At 34.5% G+C, this 22151-nt stretch overlaps 2 protein-coding genes across 7 annotated transcripts in view; one reads left to right on the top strand and one right to left on the bottom strand.

Moving 5' to 3' along the window:
- HBS1L (HBS1 like translational GTPase) overlaps window positions 1-22151 on the top strand; it is an 85072-nt gene that overhangs the window by 10228 nt on the left and 52693 nt on the right. For 3 of the 5 annotated variants that reach the window (XM_081530705.1, XM_081530703.1, XM_081530704.1), the window contains exons 3-4: window positions 2602-2730; window positions 5544-5738. In XM_081530705.1, coding sequence (XP_081386831.1) covers window positions 2602-2730; window positions 5544-5738 — 324 coding nt within the window. Of the gene's footprint in view, window positions 1-2601; window positions 2731-5543; window positions 5739-6964; window positions 9166-22151 lie in introns of those variants that run through there. The other 2 variants (XM_081530707.1, XM_081530706.1) reach the window with 2 other exon arrangements.
- Window positions 1-22151, bottom strand: part of LOC145521783 (uncharacterized) — a 63278-nt gene that overhangs the window by 28197 nt on the left and 12930 nt on the right. Inside the window, exon 3 of one of the 2 annotated variants that reach the window (XR_014065683.1) lies at window positions 6780-7156. The exons of the other annotated variant lie outside the window; for it this stretch is intronic. The gene's annotated coding sequence lies outside the window, so the exon portion shown is untranslated. Of the gene's footprint in view, window positions 1-6779; window positions 7157-22151 lie in introns of those variants that run through there. 2 annotated transcript variants of the gene reach the window in all.

The following is a 22151-nucleotide window of genomic DNA, read 5'->3' as shown; positions in this document are numbered from 1 at the left end:
TCAGCAAATCCAGCCATCATTTACTTCTAAAACAGTGGCCACAGTATAGGTTTCTGAGTTGGATTTATGTTTGGGAGGGCGTAGGAAAACCTTCCAGGAAGCACAGCTCCTTGGAGGTAGAGTGGAAGCCTGGCTTTTGACAACTTCCATTATCTTTGTCAATATTTTCTAAGTGAAAATTGTTGATGGAAGTATCTGATTTCTTTTTTCATTTAATTTTTGATTTGTCTTAGGTTTTTCCTTACAGTTCAGAGCTATGAGAGGAAGTTGGGGAAAGTATATTTGTTACCTTTAGGCTAAACTGAATATAGTTTACAGCCAGGAAAGTAATTTGAAAATCATCGGGCACAAAATGGCCTGGTTTACATTTTTTAATACTACCACATTTTATTGTATCTAAAATGCCATGGATTGTAAGACATACTGTTATTTTACATACCACTTAAAAAATCAGCTGTCAATCTGTGTATTACATAATACTAAGATACCACTTTATTGTAAGACATATCCCTCATTCTGAGATTTTTATATGTGAAATGGTGATCATCTTAGAAAATCTGTGAAATAGGGTATTTTTCCTACCATTTAACCATGCTGACTTTATAATGGCAATATTGTATTTTACTTGTGCAGGATGGGGGAAATGGTGATATATATATGGCATAATATGTGCATTCTTCAAAAACTGCGGTCATCAAATTTGTATACTAAAAAATAACAAAGCCTGTGGGAAGAGACAGGATCATGACAGATCACTCCGCCTATAAAGTACTAATAAAACCAAAAATCATCTAATGCTTGCATATTTAGAAAGTTATGTTAATTTCCAAATAAAGTTATATTCCAGGAAATGTTTTTGTTAAATGTTTAAATTTAACAAAGTATAGTTTTTTACATTTAACAAAATATTTTTGATAAATGTTTACATTTTGTTACATGTTTGCAAGGTGAAAGCTTGATAAACCTGTAGGAAGAGTTGAAACTAATGAGTAATGTTGCAAAGGCAAAATGCTGACAGATCTTAGAGAGCCAAGCAGGAAGCAAGCACAGAACAGGACACACGGCCAAACTGAGCCAAGAGGACAAGTGTGGGGCTATCTAACTTTACAGTACAATTCCAATTACAGTATAATGCTCTGTGGTTGAACTTTGTATTTGCCTTACAAAGTGTTGGGGGTGGGGAGAATCTCATAAACCAAAGCATCTTGAATGTTATACCCTCATCATTCCCCTGTTGACCATTTGGTTATAAACTAGTATATGTTAAGGAAACATGCATTATAGCAGAATAGATTAAATTCTCTCAGCTGCTCTGTATTTCTCTTATTATGTTCTTGCCTTCTTTATTGTAAGTGCTCCATTCTTCAATGATCACTTAATCTTTTGTGCTTCTGTCGCACTTGTCATCTGTACTACTTATTTGGCTTTTTAAAATATGTCACTACCTTTTCTTTTTTTGCCTCTCCTGCTAATCTGTAAGGCCATCATTGATTTATACTATGAATAAATAGCACTTACACCACCATAGCTTTCTCAGTGTAGGTGTTACACTAAGCCGTAGTATTTTCTGTTGTCTATATGTGCATTATCTATAAATTTTGAATGTAGTTAGATTCCCTTACATTTATGGGTAGTGCTTTCCTGAAAACATGCCCAGAAGTCAAATGTGGGAATGTCGAGCAATAGAGATGCATGTTATGTGCTCTTCCAGAAAGCTAAATAATATAAAATCCCTGATGACACCTTGCCTTTAGAATACTGTATTGATGTTTTTATCCTTCTTAAACTTAATACTTTAATTTTATTCCTTCACAATTGTGAACACAGTTTTGAAGAATTGAGTTCAGTGGGCATCCAGTTGATGTGGAAGAGTGAACACTTTGGGCATGCTTGATGCTTTTCTCTGGTCACTTGTATTTTTGTGTATGATATTCAAACATATGTTGTCACTTTGATATTTTGTCTTTCTGCCTCTTAATCAAATATATAATGCACAGGTATGTGTTGAGTAATGACACTGCCAGTATGCAGAGTAGCACAGACTTCTGTCTGAAAGTTAGGTATGTGGCTCTAATATACAGTGTCAGTGTGTGATTAAAGTATAAATTGTTTAAAAGTTAAGGCCTATGATTTTGGTCAGCGGTTGGGTTCAAGCAAAATTAGTAGTTCCTGGAAAGTGAAAATTGAACTAGTCTGTTTTTAGTGTTCTTAATTATGCAAATGAGCAAACTTGATGTGAGTTTTAAAATATTTGTACCATAGAAAAGAAAATTTCAGGGCAGCTAGAGTAGTAGGCAAGCATGAGATATTAGGAAAGATAATTTTTGAGAACTGTGGAGAAAGTAAGCTCAGTGTTTATGAGATAGGAGAAAAGAATGAAAATAATTAAAAGAGATTAGCAAATGGTTAGTAAGGACATCTGGGCAGAATTTGGGGTATGATATGTTTTGTTTTAGTTTTTTTCTCTTTTCATCCATTATTATGACTGTGGGCAAATGACTTTAGGTAGGTCAGAATCTTTAATTTTTACTTTATGTTGTTAAAAAAAAGTTAATGGGAAATGGTTATGGCACAGCATTCTTCCATCATTTTATATTCTAGCTGCTCAGTTTATTTACTCACAACGTGACAAACCTTCAGCTGTTGAACCCGTAGAAGAATATGATTATGAAGATTTGAAAGAATTCTCCAGCTCTCTTGTGAATCATCAGCTAAGTGGAATTGATCAAGGTATGGTAAGAATTAGTATGTTTCTTATCTGAAAATGATTAATAATTTACTGAAATTTACCAATGTTATTTATCAGTTTTATTGTTCATAATATTGATCATGGGTAGTAATGGTATGAACTACCATTATATCTTGTATCTTCAAGGAAAGTTTACATTTTGTTAATTATGTTTCGTGAAGACTATATGGTTAACTATATGGTTGAAAAATTGATTGTGTGGCTGTTATTCAGTAACTGGAATTTGTGATTGAAATCTCCTTAGGAGAGAAACTTCCGTGATTCGTTTTCTTTTATCAGTATTTATTGTTTTATAAGCTCTGTGTAGAGCTTATGGTTAGATTACAGAAGCTCATTTCCTTGCAAAATGTTAGGTTCCAAAAGGCTGGTTTTTATTAAAAAAAAAATAATAAGTTCAGAGTAACACTATACAAATGTCCTGATTGGTCACAGTCATGTAAATTAAATTTCAAGATAGAACTTGTAAACAATAATGGCTTTGGTTCTGAGTTTTCTTCTTTTTAGTTCTCTTAAACATTTTAACAAAGATATTTTATATTTTGGCTTTCATCTTTTATAAATAAATTTCAAATGTGACATAGTTTCAGACATACTGCTCCAGTCATAGGTTGGTGAATAGTGTTATAGAACCAAAATCACCAGGTATAAAAGTAGTGCTGTCTGTTGATACTGAGCAGGGCTCAGCTTGTTTGCTCCTTCTCTGGAGTGTACTCTTTCTCTGGCTTTGTTCTATGAATACTTTTAAATTGAAAATTTAGAACAATTTGAAAACAGGAAGGAGGGAAATATATAAATCTGAAAGTTGATCTTTGCATAAATCGGTACAATGTATGTCAGCTGCTACCCAAACCAAGAAAAATGGAGAGAAAGCACAGACAGACAAAATTAGAAAGCAGAAAGGGAAACAACAGAGAATTATAAAATTTCTTTATCAACTTTGCAGATACATTTGACAAGCGGGATAAAAGTTCACAGAGGAACTGCTACATAAATTCCTCCATAGTTTTGATTATGTTTTCAAAGAATGTGTACAGTTGTCATTGTAGGGGGGAGAAGGTAGGAATAAAGTAGAAGTCTTATACTTTCTCTGCTATGCCTCAGAATGATTAAGGAGGTATGAAATTCAGAGTTATATTTGAGAATGAAAGTTAATCATTCCCACCTGACATATGTAAGTATTAATAATTGCATGAAAAAAATTGCATGGTAACAATAGTAGTGATTGTAACTAGCCTCTACTAATTGCTTTCTGGGTATTGTTCTAAGTGCTGTTCATGTATTAGCATATTTAATCTTCATGACAGCCTTACGAGATAGGCCAACTATTGTCCTCATTTTATAGGGGAGGAAAATGAGACACCAAGTCACTTGGGGGTAGTTGTACTGCTTAGTAAGTGGCATTTGGATATGAACCAACATAGCCTGACTTCATATCTCTACCCTTTGTGTATGTGTGGGCAACAGTTGCTGTAATTAATTAGAACAGACCATGATGATAGCTATATACTAAGTATTCTGTTCCAGTTTTAGTAATTCATGTTTTTATGAAATAGGTATAATTTTTCAAGTTTAGCTTATTAGCCTAAAATTAATTTTGGGCTGAAGCAAAGCAGAATTACCCAAATATTTGAAGAATTTACTTTAAATAATTAGAAAAGAGCAATGGAGAAAGTATTATATACTTGAGGAAAAAAAGGATATTGCCAGTAGATTCCTTGTTCAGTATGTAAGCATGTAAAATGTAATGTAAAATGCGTTCTGTGGACGGATTTCATGGATTAGGGAATCTGAAAACTTGAGTTTTATTTTGATTACTGCTAAACTAAGTAGTGCCATGATTTTCAGTCCTCTTTATGACTTGCAGTTTGATATATCTAAGTCATAGAGTTACTGTGAGGATTACAGGTGTGTGTGTGTGTGTGTATGTAAAGTATTTTGAAAATTGTTAACTGCTATACAAATATAAGTTAATATGTTCATGCATTTTTATTCAGTAGTTTCTAAGTATCACATAACTATTTTAAGATCTAGGGATATAAAGCCTTTGCTCTCATGGAACTTCCATTATTAATGAATATTATTAATAATTACTTTTTATAAAATAGTCATCAGAAAATAAACATCCTTAAGGATTTTAGTCACCCAGATTTAAATGTTTGTGTTTAAAATGAATGTTCATTTTCCTCGTTAATCTACTGGATTTCCTAATTTTTATGGCAGTTTTGTACCAAGTTATCTTGTCCATTCACTAGTAAGTTAGAAATATTTTCAAAATTAACCCTTTCTACACATGTAAAAAATCATCAGTATAGACCTTATCATCCTCATTGACTGAAATAGACTTTGTGTGTGTGGGGGTACATACTCAGTTGCTTCTGTCATGTTTGACTCTGCTACCTATGGACTGTAGCCTGCCATGCTTCTCTGTCCATGGGATTTTCCGGGCAAGAATGCTGGAGTGAGTTGCCACGCACTCCTCCAGGGGATCTTCCTGACCCAGGGATCAAATCTGCATCTCCTGCATTGCAGGCGGATTCACACTTGACACTTTTTTCAAGCGTTAATCAGTAATACTTTGGAGACATTTATTATAGTGGTTGTTGAAATTGTTCCTCTCATCAGGGAAGCTAGGTATATTGTGGATAAAAATACAATCATTGTAATTTTTGCCAAGGCAAATTACAAGAGATGAACATCGTACTGTAATTTCAAATCCTTTGTTTCAGTTTTGAAGATTCAGGGATCTTTCATGACACCACTGAGTATAGCTTTTAATTACTGTTGTCTGTTCTAGCTCGTCTTTATTCATGCCTTGATCACATGAGAGAGGTACTTGGAGCGGCTGTGCCAGATGACATATTGATTGAAGCAGTTCTGAAGAACAAGTTTGATGTGCAGAAGGCTTTGTCAGTGGTTCTGGAGCAAGATAAAGTGCAGAATTTGAAAGTCAGGCGTGAGGGAGCGATATCTACAGGAAAGATAGCAAAAGGTATGCTTTTACTTGTTCTCTTTTAGTTTTACAGTTAATGCTTTAAAAGAGGCTTTTATTTTGATGGAGCTGTTAAGAAAAATGGGCAGAAATTTTTACATGTTACAATAATTCTTGATTGTTATCAATTGATTTTGCAGTTTGTGAATTTTTAAGCTGAATGGCTGTGTTCTCTTCAGTCTGTTAAAGCCTATTTTTTGATCATTTCCCAGCTTATTTTTGCAACTGACAGAATATAAGGGAAATAAAATTAGATAAAAGCAAGACAAAACACTTTTTGCTTCTTGTTAGTGTCTTGAAGATCTTTTTAACTATTGGTGTTGTTTTTTTTAACTAATGGGTTGGGAGATGGAAGTTAATAGCCAGACAATGTCAAAAAATCCCTCCTATGCTTATAGCATTTTATAAATATAATTTAGTTTTACTTAAATATCCTAAGTATTATAGTTCTACTACTCTTTCATTTCATAGCCAGATCTTTAATTTTAAATGTTTAGAATTTGAGGTTAAATTTATAACTTAGGCCACATGAGAAGGGAACTAATTATCTTAACTGGTATAATATCGGTCAGTAGAAGCATGGTGATTTGTTAACTGGGTTGATATGTCTTATAACCTGGAGTCTAGATTTTTGCCACAGTGAAATTGTGTGCAGCCTGTTACTATGAAATAAGGGTTTTTATGTAAATTAAATTTTTTTTTATTTTGGGGGGGGCACCGGGATTCACCTTTAACTGACCAATAGTATGAGAGTAAGTCTATAATGTGACAACTAGATTAATAGGTTACCCCAGATCACAGTAGAAGTTATATGGTATTATTTGTTTACCTGTTTTTAATACATTAAAAATATAGATGAACCTAGTTCTTTCCATTGATTTTTTAGATGTTTTGAATTTGAGAAATTCTGATGATGAATAACTTAAAACCTTACATAAATTTATAAATATTAGCACATTTACTAACTTGGTAATTACCTTTGTATATATCAGTGAACAAAGTATGAAGGTCACTTAAGATGGTTAAAGGAAGGTAAAATCCTTTATTTTTTTTTAGAATGTTCACTTTTTATTAAACAATGATCAAGTATCACTTTATTCATGTCATAATCAAAACAAACATTTAGTAATTAAATGCCTCATTTCATGTTTTCTTTTGGTTGCTGTGACTGTCTTCTGCATATGTCAACCTATTCATCTGAAAATTAATGGCTCTTGTAAGGTAAGGAGTCTTATTATCTTCTTCTGAAGTTTCAGCTGATAATGTTCACAGCTCTTGTCCTCAGTCTGCAAACCATTTGGATTGCAGCAGCAAATCCTTTGATTTTTCTGGCCCAGTGGCAAAATATGGATTATGTCATAATTCCTCGGTTATACCAAGTCACTGTTTACTCCATAAAAAAAAGAAACTTGACAGACCTAAAAGTGAAAAGAAACTAGAATCATGTAAGTTAACAAAAGAGCTGTCCCTAGCTGACCTAATCGATGATATGCCAAGAGATTCTTATAAAAGTCAGCCATCAGTCAGATTACCACCCACAGATAGTATGGAGAGTCTACCTTCAAAGAGTCTAGATGGTGATTTGTTAAGACCTCATGTGTCTGAGTTTATTTCCAGAGATGATTCTGCCTTCAAAGGCATACCAGATTTAAAATCCTTAATGATAAAAAACACAGCACCTAATAACTCATTGTTTATTCAGAATGATTCAGTACCTGATTTGCAAAACATTCCAGTACAGAACAGTTTAGGACGTTTAAATAATCCTTTACTCTTAACCAACTCATTGGAAAATATGGCTCTTGATAGTTTAAATGCTAGTAAAATGCCTGAAGTTGGAATTGTTTCTTCAGTTGAACAAAGCAACAAGAATTGCATATTAAAGAATGACAACTTGCGGTTTTCTCAGTGTGGAAGTCCATCCCTAGCTGAACTGTTTCAGGAACACAAGGAAAACAATCCAAGCCAGTGCTTTACTTCATCTGATTTTTGTCACCAACCATCTGCCAGTTTCACAGATCTCAGTTTGGGATCTTTTCCCTTGTCACAACTAGCAAATCGGTGTCAATCTTCAACTGGAGTATCAGAGTTAACAGGATCTCTATCATCTTTGGCATTTCGTAAAGCTTCTCCGACAAGAGACCTTGAGAATTTGTCACTTTCTGATTTGATTGCAGAAACGATTGATATAGACAACCCTCAGATTAAGAAAGATTCCTATATGCTCGGTTTATCTGAAACGAGGTCACCTGGAATAGACTCGAATATTGATCTTAGTGTCCTCATAAAAGCCCCAGATTTTGTTCCCAAACCTATAGTAGACCAATCAGTTGCTCCAATACCAGAAACTAAAGCTCTAAGTTCAAAATTAGGAAAAAATTCCAATTCTACTAAGGGTAATAAGAAAAACAGTAAAAGCTCTCTGCCTAGGAAACCGCCTTTCTCTCTCTCTTGGACCAAGGCCCTTTCTGCCAGACCTTCAGCTTTCGCTTCAACCCTGTGTCTTCGTTACCCATTGAAAAGCTGCAAGCGACGCACCTTTGATCTCTATAAGACTTTTCTTTATAGTAGACAAGTTCAAGACGTAAAAGACAAAGAAATAAGTCCTCTTATAGCAATAACACCATTTGACTTCAAATCAGCATCTCCTGATGACATTGTGAAAGCTAATCAAAAGAAAGCTTTTACTAGAGAATAGTAACAAAAGGAAAACTTGCTAACTGTTGTAGAGCTTTTTCTTTTAAATTAATTTAATTTTAAGCTTTTATAGGGTTACTTTTTATTATGGGACTTAAGTTGTGATTTTTACATTAAAATTGTCTTAAGTCAGTTGATAACTTTAGTTGATATATGCTTTTGCACTGAAATTTCTTTTTACTATATCTTCTTTTAGTGGTAACTGGCTTTAAGTTGATAGCCTGTAATAGGTGTATGTTTACAAAGTGCTTATGGTAACTTGATATTGTGAAATCAAACCTCAGCAATTTTTGTTTAAAGCATTCAGCTTTGAAAGTTTTTATGATGAGACATTTTCTTTTATAAAATATTTTTGTGCTTTGTTCTTAAATGAAAATGCCACCACTTGGGATTAGTATAGTTTAGTGATGAAAATTTTTCTTGTGATATATGGCATAGCATATCCAAGACAGTATTATATTTTGAAATATTAATGAAATCATTCCAAGTTTCATTATTTTTCTGCCAGTGAATACTGAAACTTTTCTATTAGAAAATCTTAAAATTCCTAACTTTTAAGAATACTGTAGAGATTGTTGGAATATATTTTTCATGATAATAAAATATAAATCCTTTTAAGGGACCATGTACATATTGAAGATGGATTAATACATAATTTATTTTTATACATTTTCAAAACCATTTGTCCTAAATGAACACTTTAAAATAAATATGTAGAAAGTCTTTTTAAGTATGGTTGCATGTTCCTTGAGTAATCTTACCAGATCTCTTTCATTTTTTTTTCTCTTTACTATAAATAATGAAATGTGGAGTTTTCTTCTTTGCAACTGACAGCTCTGTGTGCTATAATGACAAAGTTTTAGCAGTAGTTGACCTAGTAAGATCTCTTTAGTCAGTAGAACAAGTAGGTAATTCATCTCTTAAAGCAGTTGTCCTCAACTAGCAGTCAGAATCACTGGGGTAATTTTTTTCAAGACATAGCTATTGTGACTTCACTCCAGACATGGGGAGTCATTTCTGAGGGATGACATTTGGAAATGTGTATTTTCAGGATGGTCCCCGTTAATTCTGATGGGTTACTTCTACTTGAGAATCATTCCCTTTAAGAAATCAGTAGAATGAAAGGAATTACTAATGCTAGGAATAACACCTGGCCAACTTGAATTTTTAATTTGTATTTTCTAGTAATTAGGAATACCAAGGAATAGTGCTAATTAGGAATTAGCACCTTTTTTGTTAGAAGATAATGTTATTATATTAGTTATTTCTTGCGGGAAAAAAGTAGTCTATAAAATGTTGTTTCTTAATGAGAACAAAATAGCTATATTTTCCCAGTAAAAAATATTTTTCTCTGACTACTAGTTTAGACTGCGTTTGATAATTTTTTTAAAGATATTTCTTGTTTCTGTTTATTTTCAGAATGACATCCCAATATTTGTAGTTGTATATGATGTTTTTATATCCAGTGTTTTGGTGGGAAAGCTTAAGTCAGCCTTATGTCCTTGTTGTTCTTGACTAAACACTTGTGACATCTTCACTTTTTATTTCTAACTGCAGATTTCAGTGCATATCCTACTGATGCTTAGATCATATAAATTACAAGTTATGTTTTATGATCAGTTTTGAAATTTGAATTACCCCAACTGCTGATTTTGTTTTTCTAGTCTTGAACTTTAATTGGATATTTTAGTAATTTTGAACTATTAGTCTATGACTCATCAACTAGATTTATATACTGTTGGCAGTCTCTAGTTTAGAAGTGAATTGTATTCTAAGTGTTTGTTTAGAACTGACAGTAATTCCTGATAGATTAAATGCTACCCAAGTGGTCCCTTTGCACATAAATCCACAAATACATATTTAATCCGTATTGAAATCAGTGTTACTGTTATATTATCGTTTATAACAAACTAATTTTCCAGTGGAAATACAATACTTTTAAAGCCATATAGTAGATCTTGTAGAGTGAACTAGATCTCCCTTTGTTGGATGATCAGGATTGTGACTACTATTTATGATACTATGTTTTTAGGGGAAAAACATTCTACATTACAAGGTGATAGGGAAGGTAACAAGTTTTAAATAAGTCTCCGTATTTCTGTTGTGATGGCTACTGGTCCGTCAGGCACATACCTGACAGGCACTTGCCCCATTGACTTAAGGAAGTGTCACAGTCTCTGAGATTCAGAGGGGGAAACCAAGAAGACCCACTGCCCCTTCTGCCTTTGGCCATTGGCGCTTGGTAAAGAGACTAGTGCCTGCTTATTCATGGATACTTCTAGTGAGGACAGTTGCTTGCACTAAGTGCATCTTCTGCACCAGCTGCTGTTTATTGATTGACTGCTGTCTTGGTAGCTCAGGTATGCTAAAGTGTTTTTGGTCTATTTTCCAGTTCAGGTGTCGACTTTGAAGTACAGAGCCATTTTTATTTGTGTTATGCTCGAGTATTAATAGTATACTTTAGGAATAGAAATAATGTTGTATTTATATTGTGAATGATACAAAATACAAGATGTTTAAAATGACCATTTTTCCTCTTCACTTTTTTTGATTTTTTAAAAGAGCTGTTGTTCACAGATGTTTTTCTGTCTTGATTTCATTGGTCTTTTTGGTTGTGTTTCTTCCCATTAATTGCAAAGAACAAAGTATCACTTCTTTACAGAACACTTGGCTTATCATTTCTTTCTTAGTTGTTCTATCTTTTTCCTATTTCTTAGTTACTGAACTGGTATTCTAACCTCTTCCCCCCAACCCCCCGCCCTACTCCTTAGCTGTGAATCTTTCTTTCTTGAACTTTTCTTTCAGCCTTTCTTCCCCTCATATAAATAGTAATAACTGTTCGCAGTGTACTATATTTAATTTCTTGTGGTCAGTGGGAGATCATACAATTAATTACCATACCAAGGGTAAAACTAGTCCAGTGCTTTTAAATATGTTCAGTTCAGTTCAGTCGCTCAGTCCTGTCTGTCATGTGTGGACCACTGCAAATTAGCAAGTATACAGTTACACATTGAGGAATAACTATGTATCAAGTTTCTGTTTGGTGTTCATACAAGTGTATATTTACTTGTAAAATCAGTTTAGTAGTAGCCTAGAAATTGTTGTCTATTACTTTTATAAATGAAGATAATGCTGACTAAATGGGGAGGGATTGATATGAATCCTTTACTAATTTTCTGTTGTAATTATATAAAGCTCAGTGTATGCAGTTGTATATGGCAATTTTAATTTCTAGGATGCAAAAGATTTGTCACATTTTGAATGTATGTATACATTTTTGTAAAAGCCACATCAAAATAAATTATAATTCTGGAGTTTTCTAAAATCAGGTGTGAAAACATCACAATTTATCCATTAGGATTTTTTATATAAGCTTAATATCAGAGTGATATTTTAATAATTTATGATAAAGGTTTCTATAAACAAGTTGAAAAATGCACTACCTGGTTGTGCAGACTTTCTTTGAAGATATTTGTCATTTAGAATTCTTATTTTCCAAAAGGTAGAATTGATATTTTTACTTTTGAGGACTCACATAGAAACATTCTTAAAGCATAGATTATGGTGAATATGGATAATATAATTGCAAAGATGGTAGTGGAAAATAAAACATTTGATAAAGTACACATTTCTGATGTTGACATGCCTGGTTTATATGATTTAAAGGAAAGCATCCTTCTAGTTATAGGACATAGCTGGAGATGATCAAAGATGTGATTCTCAAATGGGATAGGAAAATGGGTACTTAAACACATTCAGTTCAGTCACTCAGTTGTGTCCGACTCTTTGCGACCCCATGAATCGCAGCACGCCAGGCCTCTCTGTCCATCACCAACTCCTGGAGTTTACCCAAACCCATGTCCATTGAGTCAGTGATGCCATCCAACCGTCTCATCCTCTGTCGTCCCCTTCTGCCCCCAATCCTTCCCAGCATTAGGGTCTTTTCCAATGAGTCAACTCTTCGCATGAGGTGGCCAAAGTATTGGAGTTTCAGCTTCAACATCAGTCCTTCCAGTGAACACCCAGGACTGATCTCCTTTAGGATGGACTGGTTGGATCTCCTTGCAGTCCAAGGGACTCTCAAGAGTCTTCTCCAACACCACAGTTCAAAAGCATCAATTCTGCGGCGCTCAGCTTTCTTCACCGTCCAACTCTCACATCTACACAAAACCATAGCCTTGACTAGACGAACTTTTGTTGGCAGAGTAATATCTCTGCTTTTAAATATGCTATCTAGGTTGGTGATAACCTTCCTTCCAAGGAGTAAGCGTCTTTTAATTTCATGGCTGCAATCATGATCAGCAGTGATTTTGGAGCCCAAAAAAATAAAGTCTGACACTGTCCACAGTTTCCCCATTTATTTCCCATGAAGTGATGGGACCAGATGCCATGATCTTAGTTTTCTGAACGTTGAGCTTTAAGCCAACTTTTTCACTCTCCTCTTTCACTTTCATCAAGAAGCTCTTTTAGTTCTTCTTCACTTTCTGCCATAAGGGCGGTGTCATCTGCATGTCTGAGGTTATTGATATTTCTCCCGGCAATCTTGATTCCAGCTTGTGTTTCTTCCAGCCCAGCGTTTCTCATGATGTACTCTGCATATAAGTTAAATAAGCAGGGTGACAATATACAGCCTTGACGTACTCCTTTTCCTATTTGGAACTAGTCTGTTGTTCCATGTCCAGTTCTAACAGTTGCTTCCTGACCTGCATACAGGTTTCTCAAGAGACAGGTCAGATGGTCTGATATTCCCATCTCTTTCAGAATTTTCCACAGTTTATTGTGATCCACACAGTCAAAGGCTTTGGCATAGTCAATAAAGCAGAAATAGATGTTTTTCTGGAACTCTCTTGCTTTTTCGATGATCCAGTGGATGTTGGCAATTTGATCTCTGGTTCCTCTGCTTTTTCTAAAACCAGCTTGAACATCTGGAAGTTCATGGTTCACGTATTGCTGAAGCCTGGCTTGGAGAATTTTGAGCATTACTTTACTAGCGTGTGAGATGAGTGCAATTGTGTGGTAGTTTGAGCATTCTTTGGCATTGCCTTTCTTTGGGATTGGAACGAAAACTGACCTTTTCCAGTCCTATGGCCACTGCTGAGTTTTCCAGATTTGCTGGCGTATTGAGTGCAGCACTTTCACAGCATCATCTTTGAGGATTTGAAATAGCTCAACTGGAATTCCATCACCTCCACTAGCTTTGTTCGTAGTGATGCTTTCTAAGGCCCACTTGACTTCAGGATGTCTGGCTCTAGGTAAGTGATCACACCATCATGATTATCTGGGTCGTGAAGATCTTTTTTGTATAGTTCTTCTGTGTATTCTTGCCACCTCTTCTTAATATCCTCTGCTTCTGTTAGGTCCATACCATTTCTATCCTTTATCGAGAAGCTCTATACAGTCAGCAAAAACAAGACCGGGAGCAGACTGTGGCTCAGATCATGAACTCCTTATTGCCAAATTCAGACTTAAATTGAAGAAAGTAGGGAAAACCACTAGACCATTCAGGTATGACCTAAATCAAATCCCTTATGATTATACAGTGGAAGTGACAAATAGATTTAAGGGACTAGATCTGATAGACAAGAGTGCCTGGTGAACTATGGCCATCTCTTCAAGAAAATTAGAGATACCAAGGGAACATTTCATGCAAAGATGGGCTCGATAAAGGACAGAAATGGTATGGACCTAACTTAAACACATAGTTATATTTATTGCAGTGTGTATGGCATGCATGACATTACACTCTCCGAAGCTGACATCTCTGTCTTCCTGATCCAAGCTGCGACCTTCTCCTGTTCCCTCTATTTATTAGCAATATCAGCGTCTTCCCGGTTGCTTAAGCCAGAAACCTAGGTAACATCATCATTGATTTTGCTCCCTCATTTACGTCTTAGAATTGATTGTTGTTGTTTAGTTGCTAAATTGTGTCCAACTCTTTTGTGACCCCATGGGCTATAGCCTGCCAGGCTCTTCTGTCCATGGGATTTCCCAGGCAAGAATACTGGAGTGCATTGCTATTTCCTTTTCTGGGGGATTTCCCAACCCAGAGATCGAATCCAAGTCTCCTGCCTTAGCAGGCAGATTCTTTACCACCAAGGCCCCTGGGAAGCCCTGTAATTGATTCCAGTCCTATTATTTCTTCTTTACGAATAAGTAGTTATATGTGTGTACATATACAGTTGATTGCTGTTATTTGTGGTAGCTATATTTTATAAAGTCATAAATGAGTGAACACTGAATGAAATAGGCAGACCCTGACTTAGCAAAAACTGAACCATTGCTCCCATAATATGAGATTAGATTCCTGAGATCCTCTGGTCACAACATTTTTGTCAAACAATCAATACATGACCTGTTTTATGTATGTTTAAAGACACTTTATTTAATATATATTATTCATATATTGTTGATTCATTGAAATTGAACTCATAGCCAGTAGCTCTATAACTTAATGCTTAACACTAACATTACCTAACATGCATCTTTTAATTTGTAAGGTGCATCACAGCTACTTTGTGCTTAACACGAGACAGTGCTTCATTCTACTCTTGGGGACCATTTTAAACAGGAAAATCACCAACTAATATCACAGGGTGAAAAATGTGGCATTTAAGAGATTGTGAAAAAGGCTACAGCTTTATGAGAGCTGAAACAAGAAGGCAGAATGCATCTTATTTGACCTCAGCTGCGAACATGCGTGTTGGGCTACTAAGATTTTTTACTGCTCTACAGTGTCCACAAGAGACTGCAAAAGTGCGGAAAGTCATGGTTTTTAGCGACTAGCTGAATCCATGAATATGGAATCCTCAAGGACGGATTGATTGTCCATTTTTTGATCCATATTCTTTGTTCTTTTTACTACTTTTTCTCTTAAAGACTATTAGCTTTGGGCAGAATTCCTAAAATATTTAACTGGCTTCTTTACTTCTCACTTAATTTTCTCTCAGACACTTACTACAATACAGGTAGGGTGACTTTTCCAAAATGTAGTTCTAATTTTCTGTTCCCTTGTTTAAACCCTTTATTTTATTGTAAGACCTTTTGTCATCTGGTTTCTCTTTGTGTTACCCACTACCCAAATCCACCCAAGAACACCTCCCTGGGTTTCCTCTGCTTCTATAGTGCTTTGCCCTTTCCCCTCCATTTCTCCTCCTTGCAATTAGCGCTTGAGGCTGTAGTTTATGTATCACTTTACTCCTAATCCTGGGATAGGGGAACTGTCTTGTGTACGTGTAATTCACTGTATTCCTTTTTATTACCACCTCATGTAAAATCATAACCTCTGCCATACATTTAGTCCCTTTCTCCGGTAACCCTGCTTTATCGTTCCTCACAACCCTTACATCAGCTGTCACTGTGTGTGTGCACAGTTTTATTTCCCTCCTGTCCTTTGTAATCCCCCTACCCCCCCACCACGGTGCAACTTCTATGAATGTAAGGTCTTTATTGCTATATTCCCAGCTTAGAATATATCTGGCACATACATGTAGGAAAGAATTTCAAGTAAAAAGTGAGTTTCACTCTTAAATACTGTCCCACATCTTATTCCCTAGAGGAAGCTGTACAACAAATCTGTAAAAAATATTTTATATTTCTCTAGAAACTATTTGTGTGTTAGACATATCAAATTTGTATACATATCATTACACAAATGGCTACTGCATGCTAAGTATATTGCAGGTTTTTCCTTACCAGCATATAGAGATCAAACTCATTCTTTTTAAAAGCCAGCCAACAAATTCCATATGTTTATGCATTAAATAGCCCCTGTTAACTTTGTAACTTGCTATCACTATTGACTCCTGAATGAACATCCTATGTTTCTACTGATTGATTTTCTAGGCCCATAAATATGTACTTTAAAATTTTTGATAGATATTGTCTAATTGTCCTTAATAGAACCTGTGCTAATTTCCTTCCCACACAAGTTTATGAGTGCTTTTTGTTCAGATTCTCACAGGTAGGATTATTGCTCTTTTGGGTATTATGCCAACCTGATAATTGGGAAGTATTTTTTTCGTTTGTTTATATGTCTTAAATGAGTGAAACTGACTACTTTGTCACATGTTTGAATCTATTTGTATTTCTTAGAACTACCTATTCCTAATCTTTGATGATTTTTCTGCTGGCTATCTTTCATAATGACTTTTAGGAATATGTGTGTGTGTGTATTTAAGGTATTTGATTTTTGTATTTAAATTCTAAGAAAATTAATCCTTTTGTTATATGCATGGAAAATATTTTTTCTTTGTCATCTTTTGGATCATTTATAAGACAAATTGTTGATTTTATATATATAAAATCAATATTAAAATTTTGTATTAAAAGTTTCTAATTTATATTAATCTCTAAAGTAAATTAATCAACTATTAAAATAATTTAATATTCATAATATAGCAATAATTTAATAATAAAGTATATTAAAAGTAAATTTAATAAAGTATATTAAAGTTTACTAATCTTTTATGGGTTTTTGTTTGAAAGTTCTACTTTACTACAAGATAATTAAACATTGCTTCTTCTCTGTGTTTAGCAGGTTCTCTTTCTTATTTAAAAAAAACATTTGAGTGATTTAGCTGCTACAGGGGGTAAGGAAGAAATATGGTTTTTCTACCAACATCTTTTCTTTTTCCATAGCTCAGTTTTTCACAGTTACTTTTTGTTGTATTATACATCCTTTTTCTTTTTTAACCTGATTTGAAATGCCATCTTTGACATATGCTAAATTTTCCTCTCTCCATCTGTCTTGCCTTTTTTGAGACTCTGAGCTGTTCTATTTCTTTGCCTTGTTCTGTGCCAGTATCAAATTTTCAATTACTGTAGCTTTATATTACTGTTAATTTTTAAATATCTTATAGCCTGTCTTGTTTTTTACTCTTCTTTTTCATTTATTGTTGTTCATTGGCTAAGTCATGTCCGACTGTTTGTCACCTCATGGACTGCAGCACGCCAGGCTTCCCTGCCCATCATCATCTGCCAGAGTTTGCTTAAACTCATGTCCATTGAATCAGTGATACCATCCAACTCTTGTCCTCTGTCATCCCCTTCTCCTCCTGCCTTCAGTCTTTTCCAGCATCAGGGTCTTTTCCAGTGAATTGGCTCTTCACATCATGTAGCCAAAGTATTGGAGATTCAACTTCAGCATCAATCCTTCCAATAAATATTCAAGGTTGATTCCTTTTAGGATTGACTGGTTTAATCTCCTTGCTGTCCAAGGAACTTTTGAGAGTCTTCTCCAGCACTACAGTTTGGAGACATCAAGTCTTGGGCGCTCAGCCTTCTTTATGGTCCAACTTTCATATTGGTACATGACTCCCGGAGAGACTATACCTTTCACTATATGGACTTCTAGTGGCAAAGTGAAGTCTCTACTTTTTAATACATTGTCTTAGTTTGTTATAGCTTTTCTTTCAAGGAGAAAGTGTCTTTTAATTTCATGGCAACAGTCATCATCCGCAGTGATTTTGGAGCCCAAGAAAATAAAGTCTACCACAGTTTCCATTTTTTCCCCATCTATTTGCCATGAAGTGATTGGACCAGGTGCTGTGATATTCCTTTTTTGAATGTTGACTTCTAAAAGCCAGCTTTTTCACTCTCCTCTTTCACCTTAGTCAAGAGGCTATTTAGTTCCTCTTTGCTTTCTGCCATAGGGTGGTATCATCTGCATATCTGAGGTTGCTGAAATTTATCCCAGCAATCTTGATTCCAGCTTTTGATTCATCCAGCCTGGCATTCCACATGATGTACTCTGCATAGGAGTCAAATAAGGGTGACACTATAGAGCCTTGACATACTCCTTTCCCAGTTTTGAACCAATCCATTGTTTCATGTCCAGTTCCAACTGTTGCCCCTTGACCTGCATACAGGAGGCAGGTAAGGTGGTCTGGTATTCCCATCTCTTTCAGAATTTTCCACAGTTTATTGTGATCCACACAGTCAAAGGTGAGAAAAAAATAAACTGTCTTCATTAGGCACTAAACATTACAGTATTAAATGGAGTTTCTAGTTTCTATGTAATATTGGAACATTCCTAATTGGTTGTGGTGAATTTTTTTTTTTAATGGAATGGATTTTATTTGAAAATATTTTATTTAAAATTGTTTTGTCTATTCATAAAATTAATTTACAATTGTGCATATGTGTTCTTTGTCATGTTTTGGTTTCTCTTGTGATAGGTTTTTAGAGAATTTAGAGAGTTTTTCTTTATTCTTATAATTTGAAGGGCAGTGAAATTATTTGTTTTATGATAGGAATTATCTTTCTCAATATTATAAGGTCAGCTTGGGAGGTTTTAATTTTCTGAGTAAATGATCCATTTCATCTGGTTGACAAATGATGGTTGCATTGTAGCAAACATTGTCTATTATAGTAGTAGTAGTAGTAGTAGTATTCATTTATGAAATGTCAAACACAGAGAATAATGTATCAAGTACTTATGAACTTGCCATTTAGATTCAACAGAAGATAGCATTTTGCATTACACATTTCTGGTATTTGTTTGTCTTTGTTCTCAGAAATATATTGTTAGATTGGAATCCAAGTTCTGCACTTCTCTTGTTTCTCCCCACTCCCTTGAAGTTGATATGCATTGTTCCCATTCTCTCTTCCTTAACTTTTGTCTCTGTAGCTACTGTTTTTCTTATGAAAACTGTATTTGCTGTAACACATGGATCCTTTTAGTTACTATTTTGTGGGTTCTTTTAGAGCTATCGTTATTTTCTGGATAATCCCCATTTTAATTTTGATTTTCTTTTTAAGCCAAGAATCGAAGTATTCTTTTTTTCTTTAAATCCCAGTTTGCTGTGGGATTTTTATTTGCTATTTTTGTTATAATTTTTGATTTCATTGTACTGTCATCAGAGAATGTGGTCAGTACATTTTACTTTTTGAAGTTTATTCAGTTTTTCTTTGTGGTCCAGTGTAGTTTTATAGTTATTTCATAGGCTAATGTCAGATATATAAATTCTGTCTGACTAATCCAAAATATATTTCTGTTACTTTTCAAATTTTACAGAATAATAACATGTTACCAGTTTTAAAAAATTGTCAACTTTAAACAGTGTGTATGTGCTGATCTCTCATGAAAGATGAAGAAATTGACATACATACTTCACCTCCTCTTTCTTATAATTTTTATTAATATTTTAAGTTTTTAGGGGAAGTATTTATCTTTATACCTTTTTTTAAAATCTTGTTAACTGAATTACTAACTTTAATCAGTTCTTTGATGAGTCCTCACTTTAAAAGTTGAGCTCATCAGAGTTACACTTTTTCATACTTGACCTCTTCTCTCCCTTTATCTCCTGATGATTTTAGTCATATTATTTAATGTAGTGCCAAAAATTTTGACACTTTCCTTAGATTCTGTACTCAAATTTTCCTTAGTTTTTAACCAACTGTAGTTATATTAAGCTTGATTGGTTTCTCATGATTAGGCCTCTGTTTATCACTTGTTTGACATCTTTTCCATCTCTCACCTTCCCCTCCCCCCAAAATATACATTTGAAATTTTCCCCAAGTTGTTGAATATATGAAAATGATTCTGTGACCTGTATCTGCATTATAAATAATAGTCCTTGGTTTGTCTTTTTTTCCTGGAGGGTCTTGCAGACATTGCTCTACATTTTTCTATCATATATACTTCTAGCATGGCTTTTTAAATTTCTGAAAGTAGTTGTATTTTTTGTTTGTTTTGATTTTTTTCAATATGTATTTCTTGTGAGCTCTGCTGGCTTGTTTTTTTACTTTTTTCTTCTGTTTGTTTTTATCATCTTTTCTTTTATCGTGTGTGTGTGTGTGTGTGTGTAGGGAGGGTATGTTTTTTGAGGGGAAAAGTGAGATAGAATCATCTTTACATTGTCTTTTTAACTGGATATATCTTTTCAGCAAACCCACTCCAGTATTCTTGCCTGGGAAATTCCATAGACAGAGGAGCCTGGTGGGCTGCAGTCCATGGGGACTCAGAAGAGTCAGACTTAGCAACTAAATAACAACAGTCTTCCCAGCAACACTTGATTAGATTAAATGCCCCAAACAGCGGTGAAGCTAGATAACTTGAGAAGTTTGTGAATAATTTCTTTTCGGGTATGTGATACGACAGACCTTGTTCCAAAAGCTTAGATGCTTAGGTATAATAATTCCACTGACCATAGCATCCTGTCTTTGTGATGACATACCACTGAAGTCTAGAAGAAAGCTTTTTTTTATTACGCTTATTTGAGAGTATACACACACACACGTTTTGGCTGCACTGGGCCCTCTGAGGTGTGCGGGCACTTGGTTGCGGCACACCGGACCTTCTCTAGTTGTAGCACTTGAGCTCTAGCGTGCTCGGGCTCAGTGGTTGTGGCATTGAGTATGATGGGCTTAGTTGCCCAATCAGGGATCAAACCCACATCCCCTGCATTGGAAGGTGGATTCTTAACCACTCTACTAACAGGGAAATCCTTCAGTGTATTTGTATTCTTAGAATTTTGGAATGAGAACTTAATATCTATGTGAAAATTAGCCTTTTATCCTGTAATAAGTTAGAGCTCTTCAATTTCTAAGGTGATGTATTAAATATTTATGTGTCTCCTTAACTTAGATAACATTTGAGTTCATTTTATAAACATATGTAATATTGAACCATTATAGCAAATATAAATAACCTTAGACTAGGTTATCATATAATTTTGCTATACATTTGTATGGGTGAACTGCTAAAGGAGTATATATTTAGGGATTAAAATCATGGGACAGTCTGTTTTCTGTTGATAGTTTCTTTGTCACCTTAAACCTACCAGGATGGGGAGGAATTCACTACCAAAACTATAAAACTAAGTAGCATTTTTTTTCCACAAAGAAGTTCAGAAATTGAAATGCACATATTATTATTGTTTGAAAGGAAAATTCTGGGCAGAAGAATCTTACTATTTATGCTCTAAAATTTTATAATTAGTCATCCAACTTGGAAGAGAAAGTTTTCGACAGAATGAATGCTTCTTTGTAAAATGAAGCATTTTAACTCTTTTGATTGCTGTTGAGGCTTTTTCTGACAGTGGGTTTATTTAGATTCTTTTAGAAGAGTACTTGATCTAAAAAAAAGTAAACATTGAATAAAAAGTAGTTGGTCTACAAATATGAGAAAGGAATCATGCATAATTTAAATTTAACATTGTAGGGACTTCCCTGGCCGAGCAGTGGTTAAGACTGCACATTTCCACTGCAGGGGCACAGGTTCGATTCCTGGTCACAGATGTAAGAGCCTACATGCCATGCAGTATGGCAAAAACACATTTAGCATTTTATATGGTTCTTAGAATTGATATGTCCATTGCATTAATCATAGCTTTATGAAAAGACATTGTTTACAAGTGTTGGAGGCTTTGGAGAAATATATTTGATTTCTATATTTGGAGAAATATACTTGAATACTAAAATTTGTCTTGAGTAGAATTGGTTTGCTCATACTGTTTAGAAACCTATTATGCATCATTTTCCTTTCCCTTTTGAATTTGTTCTGTTTTTACTTTTCATTTACAAAATAGAGCCTAATTTTACATTAGGATATAGTTAATTTGCAGGCTAGTTTTGTAGTATTAATAGTCTCTTAAACAAAGGTCATATAGTGGATATCTACTATAGTGTATACTACTATTTGAGTATCTATAAAGTATTTGTAACTGTACTCAGATGATGATTATCATAGTCTAATCTTGCTTCTCAGTGGCAAAT

Source organism: Giraffa tippelskirchi, chromosome 9 (assembly GCF_054371585.1).
Source record: "Giraffa tippelskirchi isolate mGirTip1 chromosome 9, T2T-mGirTip1v1.2.pri, whole genome shotgun sequence".
NCBI classification, from domain to species: Eukaryota; Metazoa; Chordata; class Mammalia; order Artiodactyla; family Giraffidae; genus Giraffa; species Giraffa tippelskirchi.
Note: the sequence above shows the minus strand (reverse complement) of the source record. Positions and strands in the feature narration are given on the sequence as shown.